General features: G+C 39.7%; 1 protein-coding gene across 1 annotated transcript in view; it reads left to right on the top strand.

The window, feature by feature from the left end:
- plch2a (phospholipase C, eta 2a) overlaps nt 1-16,306 on the top strand; it is a 66,082-nt gene that overhangs the window by 465 nt on the left and 49,311 nt on the right. The window contains exon 2 of the mRNA XM_084367073.1: nt 13,519-13,665. Coding sequence (XP_084223199.1) covers nt 13,519-13,665 — 147 coding nt within the window. The remainder of the gene's footprint in view (nt 1-13,518; nt 13,666-16,306) is intronic.

Genomic DNA, 16,306 nt, shown 5'->3' with positions numbered 1-16,306 from the left:
GCATGTTACATTACTCAGCTAACCCAGGGGTACTGACAGGGCAGCCAAGAAATTCGGCTCTGAAATTATCAGCCAAGCATTAGTTTCTTTTGAACGTTAGATTTTTGGAAGTGCTCCAAGCCAGCTGCTGCTGATCACTTGTAACTGTGGTGATGTGAGAGGAAGTTCAACTTAAAGGGGATAATATATGTGAGAGGATGAAAGACGTGGGGTTACTGTTGTATGTGCTGGCTCATATGGGGCAACCTCTGGTGCACTGAATGGAAATCAATGGCCACCACAGTTAGAGGGGAAATAAATGAATGAAGTTTGAATATGTGTGAGATGTAGAACAAAATGTGGATTACACATATTATGGAATGCAATTGCAGCTAAATTTAAAAAGCTCCACTGACAAATATTTTGCTCCCAAGGATACACTCCTTCATAGAGATATGGCCGACATAACGAAGCACGTCGTGACTTGTGGACAGGTGGGGTGAATTGAAAAGGGAAACTTTTATGGAGTCATCATTCAAACTAGTTCTAAATTTACCGTGGAGGCAAACTCCACACTGCTCCGCTCCGCTCCCCATCGCAGGACATGGTGGGCTGAGTGTGACTCTAGGACATCATTTCTAACTAACACCCAGTCACATTCCCTGCACTTTATCAGGAGAAATATTAGTGTTAACACCTGCGTCTACACCGTCAACACTTTTCTGATTTAATTATAATTATTCTCAGATAGGTTATGATTGGCCGATTAAATCGACTGGCAGATTAATCGGTTGGGTCCTAGAAACAACGACAACTCTCAGAACTGCGGGGGCTCCATATAGATGAAAATGAAAGTAATTGTCTTTTTGTCATAGATCATGCCTGCGTAAATGGAAAATGAGCATTCAAGTTGATTAATTGATCCATTTTATTGGCAGCCGGTAGCTTCCATTATAGGGTGAGTTATAGACTGCTGCAGGTGTATTGTTGTAGGCTAAGCTGTAAATTAGCATTCGCTTGGTTCCCTGGACAAAAAGTTCATGGTATTTTTCAGGTGCAGATTATTGCAGGAAATAAACTCTGTGGCAAACACACACTTAAGCATTGAACGTAAATGCAATAGCCACAAGTAAAAGGCTAACGTTAGGCACTACACCATACACACTATACTGTACACACTTTACTATGATGATAATATATCAAAACTTAAAGTTCTCTCAGGCTTGATCAATGTGTAAAAATTCTAACTCATTTCAGGGTTTTAGGACACTCTATAGTGTTTGATGAAAAAGTTACATGTTTTAGTCAGTGGGTAAAAAAAATCATAAAGAATCTGGATTCCTTTCTCCCACGATTCAGAATCGATCTATAATTCAAAATCATTTTTCTAAGTCTTAACAGCGAGGGCAATTTACAGCGCTCACACACTAGAGATATTTAGAAGTTCATTTTCAGATGAGGCAGCAGTTGGAAGCATTTCTTTTATTTAATGACTGGATGTGATTTGTGATTACTTATTATGCCGTCACAAGATGTTATGATGTAATGTTAATGGAGCGGAGCAGCGGTCAACAGTAACAAGCAGATCGTTTATCCTACTTTTCCAGTTGTGTTTCATATTTTGAATTTTGAATTGAGAGATTGCTTTGAATCCAATCGGACACGCAAGAATTGGAATTAAATTGAATCCTGAGATATCCAAAGATTGGCACCCCTACAGTGCTGTCCTACATTGGATTGGTCACACTCACTACAAGCAAATGCCTGTGATCTGAATGAAATGTAATGACATGTGTTGACCAGGTCACGTACAAGTTTGAACAAATATTTTGTACTCATTTTTCTGTCCAGTGGTGCGAATCTTATATAAGAGGCTTTCTCTATAAGCTCAGGAGGTGCTGAATATAGTTTGATGACATGAAAAAGGTAGAATTTTTAAACATTTCAGCTTATAGTTGGCTTCAGCTGTTCCTGTCCAACAATGTTAGTATTCTACCCGCCTCCTAAAACTCACTCAAGATTCAGTTTCTCTCTCCACCTGGCGTGAAGTTGGCTCACGTCTTCTTCAGGCTGCAGTCTCATTTCCCAGAGATGATACAGTTTCAGTAGAGCAGAAATCTCACTGATTGTGATCGTGCATGTGTTCGACTTTGCCTTTCTTTTTACATTTTAGTACTTCAGTGACTCATCTCTCTATCTCTCTCTTTGATACCTTAAACACACGCACGCACACATGCACGCACACACAGTAGTAAGATTTTTGAGTACTTATCTGGTGATACTGTTTAATACCTATCATGTGAATAAGCTGGGTTAAATCTGTCTGTGTTAAAGGTGTCCTGCTGAAGATAAGTTGCACTTCCCTACATATAGAGCATAAATCTACTTTATACTCAGTTTGTTGAGATGTTAAACCCTGAGAAGTACTTGCGCTGAAGGTTTGTAGTATTTAAGAATTTTACAGCCAGCCATAGTCATGAAGTGAAATACTTCAAATATGACGTATTCTTGTGTTTAACAAGCCCACAATGAAAATTACAGGTTTTCATTTTAAATGAAACACTGCTGTGCCACTTCTGAGCAGGGCTTTTGTGTCGGCTCATTGTCAGATTTTACCAGCTCTGTAAAACTGTTTTATTTTTAGTACCTAGCACCTGCTTGTCAAGCAGTGTGGCTGGTCAGAGATCCAGGTCCAGAGGTCTGACACAGCTCAACATGCTCAGACAGCTGCATTCCATTCTCAGGAGTCAGCCTGATATCTGTGTACTTCAGTCTATAGTCCTACATTGTTTTCTAGGTGGCATTGTGATGGATGTTTAACCATGCAGGGTAAATTCTTATGGAAGTATCAAAGGCTTATGAAAACTGGCATAGTTTAATATGGACATGCAGACACACATTAAATTACTGAGAACTGCTGTACACTGAAAGATAAAATGTAATTTCTAATCTACATTGATGAAAGTGCAGAGCCTCAGTAAGGCAACCATGCAGATGTAGTGAGTGCAGGGTAATTGATAAAAGGATTGTTTCATGTGGAGCTGGGCTGGGGCTGTGGAACGTGTGCACACAGGTGTGGGAATATCAGAACATAGTCTGTCCAGAGCCCCCAGAGGAAACACCTTCTGACCTCAAACAGTAATAATTCACTAATAATTCACATGAACTTCTTAATTGGTCCTGACACTTAAAAAGTAGCTAGATATTTTTTTAGACGTCTATTATGTTCTCCACTCCTTCCTCTGTCTTTTTCTGTGGGTCAATGTGTTTCACTCCACACATTTAGCAAATCTCCTAGACCAGGATTACTGCTTCCTAGGGATTTAGGATTTCTACCCGCCCAACACATGTTGCACAGTTACCGCTTGTGTGTTGTGCTTCCACGTCTTTTCTGCCTTCCATCGTTGCAGCCACAGCCGCTCTTTCATAAGAAGCCAGCCTTTTTTAGCGCTGCTGATGAATGGTAGCTGAGAGAAGAAATAAGGAAATGATGGCACAGCATGAAGACAAATTGAAGCTTTGAAGAAATACTACTGCATCTTTTTGGTCTTTGAGATGGAAGAATATTGAAGAGATGGCGGTGCAATAAGCAGTTTTGCTGGAGCAATAACATCCCAAGATTATTGACCAACTGTTGATATCATTCGGATATTGAGAGAATTTTTTCTGCTGGCTTTTTTTCTTCGGATTCTGCCCGAACCTCGGAAGGAATCTACCAGCAATTGATACCATTGATGATAGTTTTTAAAGAGGTGGACTAACAGAGGATACAGGACATTACCCAAAAGAAACATTTACTCAAAACTACTTGAGGTAAATGTTGTGTACCTAATTTACCCAAAGCTGTAATTGTAATTATTCTCAAATGACATTTTCATGGGAACATCCCCTGTGATTTTAGACAGCAACTTGTATCTATAATCTTAGATATTCACAATGAACACATCCAAGAAGAACAGCTTTTTCCCCATCGGCCCAGTGTCTTCAGCCCTGATGCGTTCCACTACTGCGGCTGCCACCGGAGACATGCCTGGACCTCCAGCTAAAGGGGCTTTCGCCTCAGAGGGGGAGAAGGAGAAACAGAAGGAGGTGGCTCTGTATAAGAGCCATCAGCTGGCCCCTGTGTCCGGTGTGCTGGAGGATTTCTTCTGGATAGGCAACAGCATAGTGGCCTTTTCCAAGTGGAGGCTTGGCTACATGGGTGAGCTTCGTCAGATACACTGAGTTCATTTAGCCTGGCTGAGTATCAAGATGTCAGCCTTTTGTAGATGTCTAAAAAAAACAATACCACATGTGGAATCAGTGTTAGTTGAAGCCATTGCATGCTGTGTCCAAACCTGTAATCCTTGCAGTCACAATACACACCAAATACGAGAATAAACCACACTTATTTGTGGGGTACTTTGTTGTCTTTTTGTGCAACTGGTCAGCAATGGAGACTTAGTTTACCTGACTGTCACTGTGTTTAAAGTGAGAAAAAAAAAAAAAAATTGTATTTAATTTTTTTGAAGGGACATGTAATCATCTTGATGGCTGTGTTCTTAATCTACAGTAGTTGTTTGATATTATTGATATAACATCAAATAGTTTTCACAATACTTAACACTTAGAAAAAAAAAAAGACACACAATTCTAAATTGAGGTTAATGTACCTTTTAATTGCCTGTGCTGATGACTCATTGATGACCATTCACTAATAGAACTTCTTCTGCCTTGATTTTTAATCTTTTAAAAGTCACAGATTTTTATTGGCCAAATGGTCATTTCTGACCACAAGTTGAAGAATCTGCACAGATCAAAAACTTTTTTTTTTTTCCATTCCACAAATGTCCCTGTTGCACAAGAAGCAACAGACAACAAAGCATTGAATTACCTGCTTGCTTTTGTGCAGATTTGTTGCACTCAATTCAGCCTAACATGAAACCAGATTTTGCTATTCTGAAGCAGTATATCTATGAAAGCTTACAGATGTAAGGCTGTAGCTGGATAGCAATGAAGGCAACCATCCCTGTGTGCATCTGTGTAGCAATCCAGACTCTCATCTCAGAACTGACCAGGAACTCCAGTTTCCCATGTATTTCCCTTCAGCGTCCTTTTTTTTCTTTTTGTTTAAACTGTAAGTGGAAATTATTGTTAAACAACTTCACCTCAATTCATGCTAGCCACAGTAAATTCTTATCTTTGAATTGTACCTCTAAAGATTGTTTTGTTTACTCTGAACACATCTTTATAGCCTGAATCAGGTAAAGTATCTAAGTAGTTTTCCTACGAGGTCACTTGTCTAAATCCAGTTAACACAGTGTTGCTCCACAATGGCTGTGTTGATGTGTTAATTGGCAACAGATGGTAGACTACAAGAGTTGGGTCAACCAATCAGTGTGCTTGATACACAGGTTTGTTGCTCGGTCTGCTCCTGTGCAACCAACAGTTACCCCTGACAACCTTCTTTGTATAGACATACAAAGATATGTAACTTTATCCTCAGAACACCATAATTATGTCTCAAAGTGTATAGCACTGAACTGTAAAAGAGAACTGGCCGGAATGTTACCCCTGTTGTTTTCAGTAAAACTCTAAATTATGGTGGGCATTGCAGGTCACAAGATGGATGACAACTTTAAATGGTAAATTAATAGTATATTAAACTTAAGTTGATAGCTATTCAACTGTTAACAAACAATGAAGCTTCATAAACCATTTATTTAGCAGTTGTAAAGGTTTATAAACAGTATTTGCATCTTCATAATGGCCATCCACATTGTGTATAAATGAACTACACTGGATTTATTAACCATTTACAAAGTGTTGTAAACATCAGCTGCAACTTTATGATTGCTTTTTAAATGGTTTGTAAAGCATTTTATTTGTTAGACAACAGTCAGATAACTATTAACCAAAGTTTAATTATCCATTACTTTTCCATTTATTCATGATATTCACCCAAACTTTATTTAGGAGTGCAGCCTGATCTTCATGTTGTGCCCCGACATTCCTGTCCTGCACTCAGTATGGGCTCACTTGAGCAGTCAGAGGTTCATGATCTTACTTTAGGGCATCTCAGCAGTACCTGTTGTGCGTGTTTAACCTTTACACTAACACCACGTCAGTCTTTGTTAGGTTTGTAGATCAGTGTCAGCAAAATTACCATCTGCACCATGGGATCACCTTTGTGTGTGTTTGCGTGCACATTCGTGTACATGTGCGTGTGTGGCTGCAACATATGGCACCCTCACAATCCCTTGGGGCTTAACCTGGTGTTCTGACTGTGGCTGACTCTGCCTGCTTGGCCCATATTGTGACTGTGGCAGCAGGACAGCAGCCACCAGGTCAGTCTGCCACCTCTCTGAGGTGACACCCTTAGATCAGACCTGGCTTCAGCCACAGCTGTGTTTGGGTGGAAAAGAGCTACCTTGCCTGTCCACTGTTTTCTGATCCATGCTTTAAGCCCATTACAGACCACGCAGTATATGGTATTACCACCAGCTGATTACACATCATTTTTTAAGGCTTTGAGGGACTGCAACAGCCAAAGATGGTGGTGCGTTCATTGGGGAAACCACAGATCTCTTTTTTCACCGACTATTCGAAGATGTTAATTAAACGTTAAGACTATATTTCACTGGGATTCGCAATACTGGCTTTGAACTGAGATATTTTAATGTGGTTACTTTTAGTTTGGCTCCAAGATGACAATACAGTCTTATTTGCGCATTATAAATGATAAAAGTTGTTTTAAAAGCAATAATTAATATAATGACATGGACAGGACATGTATGTGTTATCATTGTGTTATGTTTGTGATCATTGGGAAGCACCATCTGACGTGCAAGTATGAGCGCTTCTAAAAATAGTTGTAGCTTTTTTGACAGGTTCTTTAGTTGACAAATAACACTATTTGCCTGACACACCCTTAAGGCATTTATTATATACTGTACATGCACACATTGCACAGCAGAATTCATGACTGTAATGAAAAGGACACTGTTGCTATGTTTAGATAGAACTGGACACTGCATTACAGCCCAACGCTACCTGGGAGTGCTGATGTAGGTCACCCTTTTACACGTCAGGTTGGTCAGGAGATGGAGAAGCCTGAAATTTGCCAGTGTTGACTATAATTGATGTGGTTGAAAACAACTATATTCCTACTGAAACAGTGCAGTATTGACTCGTTTGTTGCAATAATATAAAATGGATTAAAACTTGGACTGAACAGGATCTTATCTTGCCACATTGGAAAAACTTTTCTCAAAGTGCCATAATATTTATTTGGTGAGACTTTTTAAAAAATTACTTCCAGCTAACATTTGAAGAGTAATTTTATCTAACTGAATTTTGTTGGAAGTGGACAAACCTTAACAAAACCTCAGTTGCCATGTACAGTAAATATAGAAAGCCAACATTTAAAAAAAATATATTTATTGAATGTAATCAGGGTTTTTAATAGGGATGTTTTTGTAGTAATAACTCCTGAGCAACTGAATGTTATTGTAGTTCTAAATTTCAAACATTTATAATTAACACTCAACATCTAATTAAAAAAACGTTTTAGTGTTCCTTTAGACTTTTTCTGAGGTTCCTTGTACACAATACAACATTTACAGGTGGAGAAAACAGGGTGGTGAGCACCATTGTTCAGTCTTGCTGAGGCTTTTTATGCGCTCTCATCGATCAAGCCTGCTGATAAGATTTGAGCTTTCAGCCGTTTGAACATGCGGTTAACATCCAGTGTTTCCTCCACAATGGGTGTCCTCTCCACATTGACACACACTTTAAATCTGATGTTGTAATCATGGCAAAGGGCCTTGGTTCCACTAGTAAAGAGTGTTCTGCCTTTCTGTGTGTGTTGTGCTCCACTTGTGTGTCTCTCTCCACCTCTACAAGGTGTTGTACGTCTTTCCTGCTCTTTTATCTTTGCTCTCTCAAAGACTGTCTGTTCACAAAAACTGCTGCACTTATTTCCATGAAACTTGGATGGAGGACGGGTCCCAGCCCAGAATAGATGCCATTAACTTTCAGATCTGGATAACAGGACAGATCCAGCAATTTTTTTCTCACTTTCTCAACATTGTGAGATTGTGAGGCAATTTTAGCATTTTCATTAATTTTCTTAGGGAATAATGCATGGACATTGATGGAAATATCTGACATATTTAGGTGCCTGGTATCTAAAAGGAAGAACAAAAAGGGACTGTTGGGCCTTGGCGGAGGTATGCACTCTACTGAGTGCCACTCTAGTTATTTGATATTATTGATGTAACATCAAATAGTTTTCACTGTACTTCACACACAGACATAAAAGACACAACATTCTAAATTGAGGTTAATGTACCTTATTGCTGTGTAGGTAATACAGGAAGAGTGTACTTCCTCTTGGAGCCTGAACACCAACTGTAAATACAAAGCCCCAAACCACTCAACTGTTGTTTAATTGATTTTGCCAGCCTTTATTATCCAACCTTAATCAGCCTTCCACAGGCTATGACTAACCTTTCCAATGGGCAGAAATAGGTTGCATGCAGTTCTTCCACAGCTCACTGCTTAATGGGTGCTGATTTGTGTATTTTGTTCTATATGTGGAGACTCTGGTACTGACATTTTTTTAAAATACTTTTCTTTTTTTACATTGATGTCATTGATTGGGTGATTGGCACCTACAGCCTCACATGACAGGTTGGACTTCAGCTTTGGCTTAAACCCACAAACCATGCTGCTCTTATGCGAGTACTCCTTCGTAACATACAGTAGGAAGACATTTCAAAGATTTAGTTGACTTCCCAAGGGCTGTCCCACACATAGCCAGCTACATCTCAAGAGCAAACACATTCTCCTTTTAGCCAACTGGCAGGAGAGTGTGAGCACAGCGTGGCCTCCTTCACTGCCTCCTCATCCATGAGTAGAATCTGTTCAAGACAACCACAAAACGATGTGTGCTCCATGCTGACCTAGTCTCTTTGGTTGCAGTTTGATTAGATTTGTCTCTCAGTGCAGTCTCTCAGATGAAATTAAATGTATATGTGCAACGTGACAACAGAGCAAAAAGGGATGTGTAACTACCTGGCTGTTTTCTTCTCAACTTATCCCCACTCAGTCTACAGAACCCACTATCACAACGTTCTAAATGTTATTTCACAGGTTTCTTGAAGACGTTTCACCTCTCATCCAAGAGGCTTCCCGAGTTCAGAACGATACAGCACTTAGAATTACCATGACCTGGATGACTGAGAACCTTCATCAACAATATCACAACAGTTTCCTTTTAATGTCAGGAAAGCAAACACACATAATTGGGTGACATCAGGGCACTGGATGCAGACAGTGATATCATCAGATGTAAATGATGGCCAAGAGACTGTGATGGCTGTTAGAGAGAGTGCAGCTTGACAGGAAGAGGAGGATGAGCCACTTAGATCGGTGTCAGGAGAAATATTTTAGCTGTGTGCCATCCTGATCCGGGAGCCTGCAGTCAGGATGCTCTCATTCCAACCAAGCTTTGACAGCAGCTCATTTCATGGATTACTGTCCGCTCTCCAGCTGAGAGAGTGCAGATCCTTAGCTCTGTTACAGCCACTGGGCATCAGGGACTGCAGTCAGCCAGCAGCTATACGGAAATAACTCTTCCCTTAAAATCAATAAAAAGCTGTTCCGCAGCCATGCTGCATTTATGTTGCATGAAAAGTCCGAGCTGTAAAATCATTAAGGGTCAATTGGTAATTGATAATATGTTCCTTTGTTCTTCAACAGTACACAAAATACCACTCACTAATAGCATTGGTAATTGGTTTGGTCAACTGTATGTTGTGTACAAAATTCAGTAAGTTATTATGCGACACATATTCAATATACAGTAATTAATGATGTTTTAGATTTGGTACATCAATATTATTTGCCCTACATGCCTAATGAGTGCTGGTTACATGTAGTGCTGGGTATTTTTTAAAATAACACAGTATTAGTGCTGACCCCATACCTGCAGTTTAAAAACTAAAGTTATAACTTTTTTGACAATTTATATAAAGCAATATAAACAAATGTTTTAACAGAAATGTTTATCTTTCCTAAATTAATTTTAGGGTTGGTAAGATTGGAGAAACCAACAAGATGCACCTACATTTTAGTATCCAAGGGAAAAAATCCCTCCTCCTTCCTCCAGGCCTCCTTCCAGAGCCACTCCTCTAGAGCACATGAACGTGACCGCTTGATTCGGCACACACCGACTGCCCTGTAGTTTCCGTTGGTCACCTGGGGGATATGTATTAGCGGCTAGTTTGCTACAGTCCACAAGCTCTCTTAGCTGTTTTAGATGAGTACATAAATAAACAATTCCGTTAAATGCCACAATCATATGAACACAACGAACATACCTCAGTCTGAAAAGGCTCACGGCGCAGCAGCTACTGCTCGCTGCTTTAGGTACGTGCTTTAACTGGGTTAGCTGTTGAATGAGTCTGTAGCTGCCACCGCTGCTCTGTTCTGTGGCTCAGTGTACTGTTAGCCAGGCGCAATGTAGTCATTGCTAACCATATCCAACTACCTTATGTCTCACACAGATGTAAGAAAACACCTAACATTACTGATGCATGTAAATGAACATGGCTTTTGTTAGTACTCACTGCTGTCAAACTAACATATGAGTAGCCTTGTGGAAGACTGTCCAGTCTTTTCATACGAGCCGAATGAAACGTTTACAGGCTTGTTAGAGGCCTGGATCAGCCATAGATACTGGATTTGTTCTTTTGGATTTTATTAGATCTTTTGATTGCTGTCAGAAAGTTTTTCTTCAAAACTTACCCCTAGTACAACCAACGATAGCTTCAGTGTTATTTAATGTTACAATTAAAGTTGTCTTAAGTTAAGCAGCTAGACAAGAACCTTGTCTGAATAAAATGATTTCTAAAATTGTCAATAGTACGTGATGTTCAGATTTTGTCTGAGGGGCCAGCCCCAGTTTCTGACTTTGACAACCCTTGTTTTAGGCAAATTCTGCAGAAATAATATGGTCCACAATGCGCACTGTGGGATCAATAGGCACCCTGTGATAAGAGGTGATCTGCGCTGTGGTGGCTGCAGTATTGATTCTTCCAAACAGCATGATTGTCCTTTGTGTGTGTGCTGGACCAGGAGAGTCAAAGGTCACGTCAGTTCCAGTCTACAACACAGGACTGTTCACTGGTTCAGCCACTTTGGTTTCCAGCTTATTCACTACATGAGTTTACATGTAAACACAAGACACTATTAGGACTCTTGAGATCATAAGATAATCAAACACTTACCAGATAGCCTTCTTAAAAATAAGTCATGCACCAATTTGCAGGCTTAATTGCCTTTGACTGTAACTTTAGCACTCATCATTATCTACTTTGCAGTTGCATCAATTACCTATTTAGTATTTATTGACCACATTATATCTTTAATTTATTTAGAAGTGATGTAGGCTGTGTTTCCTATTTTTTTTTCTGCATAACACTTTTGAAATGCCTTTTACAATTTTTCTCTACAAATGAACATGCCTTGCCAGGCAAAACTTTTACAGTAGTTGTGTAGTCATTTAGTAGTAATGCCTTAAACACAATGGTTGTTTTTACCAAAAATTCAAAGATGCTCTGATTATTCTTGTGAAAAAAATACTTTTCAGCCTAACGTTGTACTTGCAGTGGTGCACTCTGCTATCAAATTCCTGCTCTGGACCAAATGAGTAGAGGTTAGGAGCACAGGACTGAACTACATTAACAAGCCCCTGGGGGTAGACTCTCTGCAGTAAGACCACAAATCAATGCTCAATTAGAGCAATCCATCACTGCTGGTTAGCATTTTTTACTTGCACAGCAGATATTTTGGATGTCTGTTGCATTCAGGTCAAATGGGTCAAAATGTGATCCTGTAATCTGAAACTGTCGAGATTGGATGGCTGATGATATCTGTGTATTGTGAATTTTGTTGCTAATCAAACTCATCCAACATTAGTTGGCATGTACTCATTTTGTGCTGATATGTTGAGTCGGGTCACAAATAACACAATAACGGTGGATCTGTGAACACCAAAATTGCTTGCAACCCTCACTTTGGTTATTAATACTGTGTGATGTAGTTTTAATGACTCTACTTATAATTATTGTTACATTGGTCAGTGTGCAGAGATGAAAATGCAGAGTAAACATCACATTAAGTAAATGTGTTTGACATTGCATTTAATTTTTGTCAGTTTTTAATACCTCTTAACTTAACCTCTATTGACTGCTAGAGATTCTAGGGATTCTGCAGCAGGGTGAACAGACTGTGGCTGGGTGGGTGTTGTCTTTTAGTATCTCTGGGCTCTGTGCAGACATCTCACTTCACTGATGTCACTGATGCTCTGTAGATGGTACCAGTGATGTTCTGGTGGTTTTAATCACCCGCTGTAGAGCCGTCCTGTTCTGGGCCGTGATGAACCATGACAGTTTGTGATGTAACCAGTCAGGATGCTTTCTATTGCTCCTCTGTAAAAGTTGAATAGGCTCTGGAATTTAACCATCTTACAGTTTCTCAATTGATTTTCCTCCAAAAAAAGATAGGATGGGTACATGTGGTAGAATTTTGTTTTATCTTATCTTATCTTATCTTATCTTATCTTCTGACTATCTTTGACTGGCCGTCATTTGTTTGTGCTGCTTTATATGAAACACAATTAATTAAAAAGTTTCCATTAAGAACTGTTTTGAGGCTAAGTTGAACCACTTATCTGGTGAAAGTGTTGAGCAGCAGACTCATGCTGAATATTATGTCTGGCAGTGATCTGCTAACCTTATTCAAAAGCGTGAGCAGACTGAGTTGAGCTAATTTCCTGCTTGTTGCGGGGAAAAGTTTGATAGGATGTGGCAGACAACTGATAATTGATAATATGGCCACATAGGGTGTAACTGCAGCCCAGGGGCACATAATCTATAAAAAACAAATAATAGGAAGGTCACATAGAGGCTTTGCTGTTCTTTCACTGCCACCATTCAGAATTTTTGCTACCTCATTAGAGTCAGTCTTATTCTCTGAGTGTCATTCATTCCTAGAAGGTGAAGAATGATTTCCCCTTAAATTCAGGCCACAATACAAATCCTTATATCTTGCAAGGGCTTCTGGTTTTATTGATTATTCCTGATGTCGTTCTGGTTTAGTCTACAGTGTAGGTAGAGATCTTATTAAAGACTATTTGTGGAGAAATTGCCTCTTGCTGTCGTCTATCTTCTCTCATTTTCTCTTCCTCCCACAAGACAAGCAAAGCCCTGTCGTCAGTGACAGGCGTATCCAATGTGTTTACTTTGCATTGCTGTGTGTTGATGGGAATGAATTGGTAAATAACAGTTTTTTTGCGTGAGAGCCCAGATGGGATTTTGTAAAAATGCACAGATGCACGCGTGCATGCACGCTTTATAATCTCTTGACTAAAATTGTTTATGCACATTTTTGTCTGTCACACACTTATCTCAGTTGCAGTGCACACTCACTTTCTCTTTTGACAATGTTCCAACCTTGTTTTTTCTTCTGTCTGCCTTGTTTTCTTTCCTCCAGTGGAGAAATGTATGAGCTCCATGCAGATGGGGACCCAGATGGTGAAGCTCCGCGGTGGCTCCAAGGGTCTGGTGCGGTTCTTCTATCTGGATGAACACAAGTCCTGCATCCGCTGGAGGCCCTCGCGCAAGAATGAAAAGGCCAAGAGTGAGTCTCTCCTTCCTTCTTACAGTCACAAGGGAACAGCATCTCAGAGCTCAGAGCTCAATGTGTGCCATATTTTATGTGACAGGAAAGGGCTTTCACTCTGAATCTCCATATATCATCCTTCCAAGAAGCTCAGCCTAGTGGACCTTTAGTAATTCAGTTTGCTAGAAAGACACTGTTCTACAGGACTAGTGCATTTCATGTTAATGACCCTAACCAATACATCCACAATATGCAAATAATAGCTACTGCTGCTATATGAGGATGCTGTGGTTGGACATTACGAGGGGAGGCACTGTCCAAAACCAAGATGAATGCAAACACAACAGATGTTCCAGGGTTCCTGGCTCTCAGGTTCCACTACATTTTTTAAAATCATTTTGCTACCATGATGTGCCAGTGTCTACCTCCCAGCTGTCCTGTCCATTTGTTTACATTTGACAGGCTTTAAGCTCTGCTAGATTAAAATTTCCCTTATACATTCCCTCTGGGCTGGAAGTGTTTTTGTCAATTAGAAGAGGACATTTATTTTCACTGCACAGCAGCTACAACAAGCAAACAAAAGCGTTTCCTGCAGTGTTTTAGATTAAAAGAAGGCAGAGGGACTTCTTAGCAGTAGCTTCCAGTAAGGCTGGGCATCTCATGGGGGCTTAGGGGCTCAGTTTCCTGTTGCTCTCCCTCCTCTGTAGCCCGGGATTTAATAAGCTTCTTAAGTTGACTTAATTATTCATCAGCTTTAATCTGCCCAAACAGTGTCTTACACACACGTGCCACTGAATGAAAACGACACACACACTCCATCAGCAGATCAGTACAGTTAGAGCTTTGTTTTGAATTTACATTAGTTAATTTATGTTGGTCCAAAACACAGAAGTTATCCTAAATCTTAAACCTTTTACAGTTGGATGAGTGAAACAGACTACAAGCTAATGTCACACATCAGAGTGGGGGCAGTGCACACAGAGCACGGCTTCATTTTTCTTAATGCACCCTCCACACACATCTGATAGACTGAATGTAACAGACCACGTGATACACTGTCTTCTCCTAACTGTACACCGGTAACAGTTAGTCAGGACTGACAGTCATGCCTTCTATTTACTTTATAAATGCGTGTTGCCAGCTTTTAGTCACACTTCAACTCACAGTCTCACCTTGTGTGTGTCCCTGCACCCCCTTATTTAAAAGCTTGATAGTAGAGTCCCACTGATACTTGATTTTTGAGACTGATGCCGATATCAGGGTGAAAAAATCTGCTATCCATATATTGGCTGATATACAAACATTTTTTGTAATGATCTTTCAAATTACAGCGGCAGGATATTTTACAGTTTAACAATAAACTTTATTGTCTTAGATGACATCAGTGCCCTGAAAGTAGACTTCACTGGGGATTTACTAATTATAAATCATCCCAAGTGTCTTTTTCTGCATTAGTGTATGTTCCGTAGGTGTAAAATGCAACATGATTGTTGCATGGAGGCATACGACTGTGAGGCAGTAATTCCAGTTTTCTTCTATTTTCATCCCACTTCAAAAGTCTGCCTCAGATTCACTGAACAAATAGACAAATAGGAAACACGGTGACTGTAGTCTGATCTGGCAGCAGATTCAGTGACACTGTGTGGTGTTCCAAAGCTGAGCACCCACTGGGTCAGACTGATCCACAGGAAACACTGCAAGCTTGTGGTCTGCTCACACACTGACCGCTTGTCCTGTATATCTGGCAGCAGATTTGCCCTCTCTGGCAAGAGATATGTGTATTTTCGACCAATACAACCAGCCAAAGGCTGTTTAAAAACATAGTCCGGGTACTTATTTTTAAATTTAAAAAATTATTTTGTGGTCATATTTAGTCAACTTCATCCTTTCAGTCAATTTTGCTAGATGAAAAATAAAATCCAGCTGGTTTAAGTATAGAATAACTAAACTAAATTGACCTCAAAATATTAGTGTTTCTGATATGAAACAAAGAAGATATTCCATCCAGACATGAAACATATTTCATATTTCATAATACTATCATATAAATAGATAAATCAAACTCAAAAATTTGGCTATCAAGAGACAGCCAACATTCCACCCCAACTGCCTCACTTCGTGGACTTTGTCTCTTTACCAAGGCACTTGAATTCCTCCTTCGGTGTCATAATAATTACTACAGACACTAGAGGACACTGCCCAACAACAAACATAAATATGGGTTGTATTAAGCTGGCTTCACCGTCGACTAAGATGGCCAGTATTCTTATGAGGATGAGCTCCATAATACATGCCAGGTCTGGAAACCCTTTGAACAGCAGTTTGCTCCTGCTGATCACTAACAGCACCAAGAAATCAACCGATTTTCATCACAATTGGCTCAAAAGCTCATCAAAGGATGTGTTCAGATCCTTAAGTAAAACTTGAAAAAATGTAAGAAGACTCTATTACAATATCAAAGTCCTGCTTTCAAAAATACATTTGTATTGTAAGCAAAATGTATTTTAAGTACCAAAAGTTATAGTACTGCTTGTAATATGGTGTTGCTGTAATTACATGGAGGTCATGTCCTCTCTATCTTCTCTGGGATTTGAGGTTGTAAGCACCCTGGGGGGAGTTTATTTTCTACAATTAGAAATGTCAGCATGATGTGTATGTA

The sequence above is a fragment of the Pagrus pagrus genome (assembly GCF_965226575.1).
Source record: "Pagrus pagrus genome assembly, chromosome: 11".
NCBI lineage: Eukaryota > Metazoa > Chordata > Actinopteri > Spariformes > Sparidae > Pagrus > Pagrus pagrus.
Note: the sequence above shows the minus strand (reverse complement) of the source record. Positions and strands in the feature narration are given on the sequence as shown.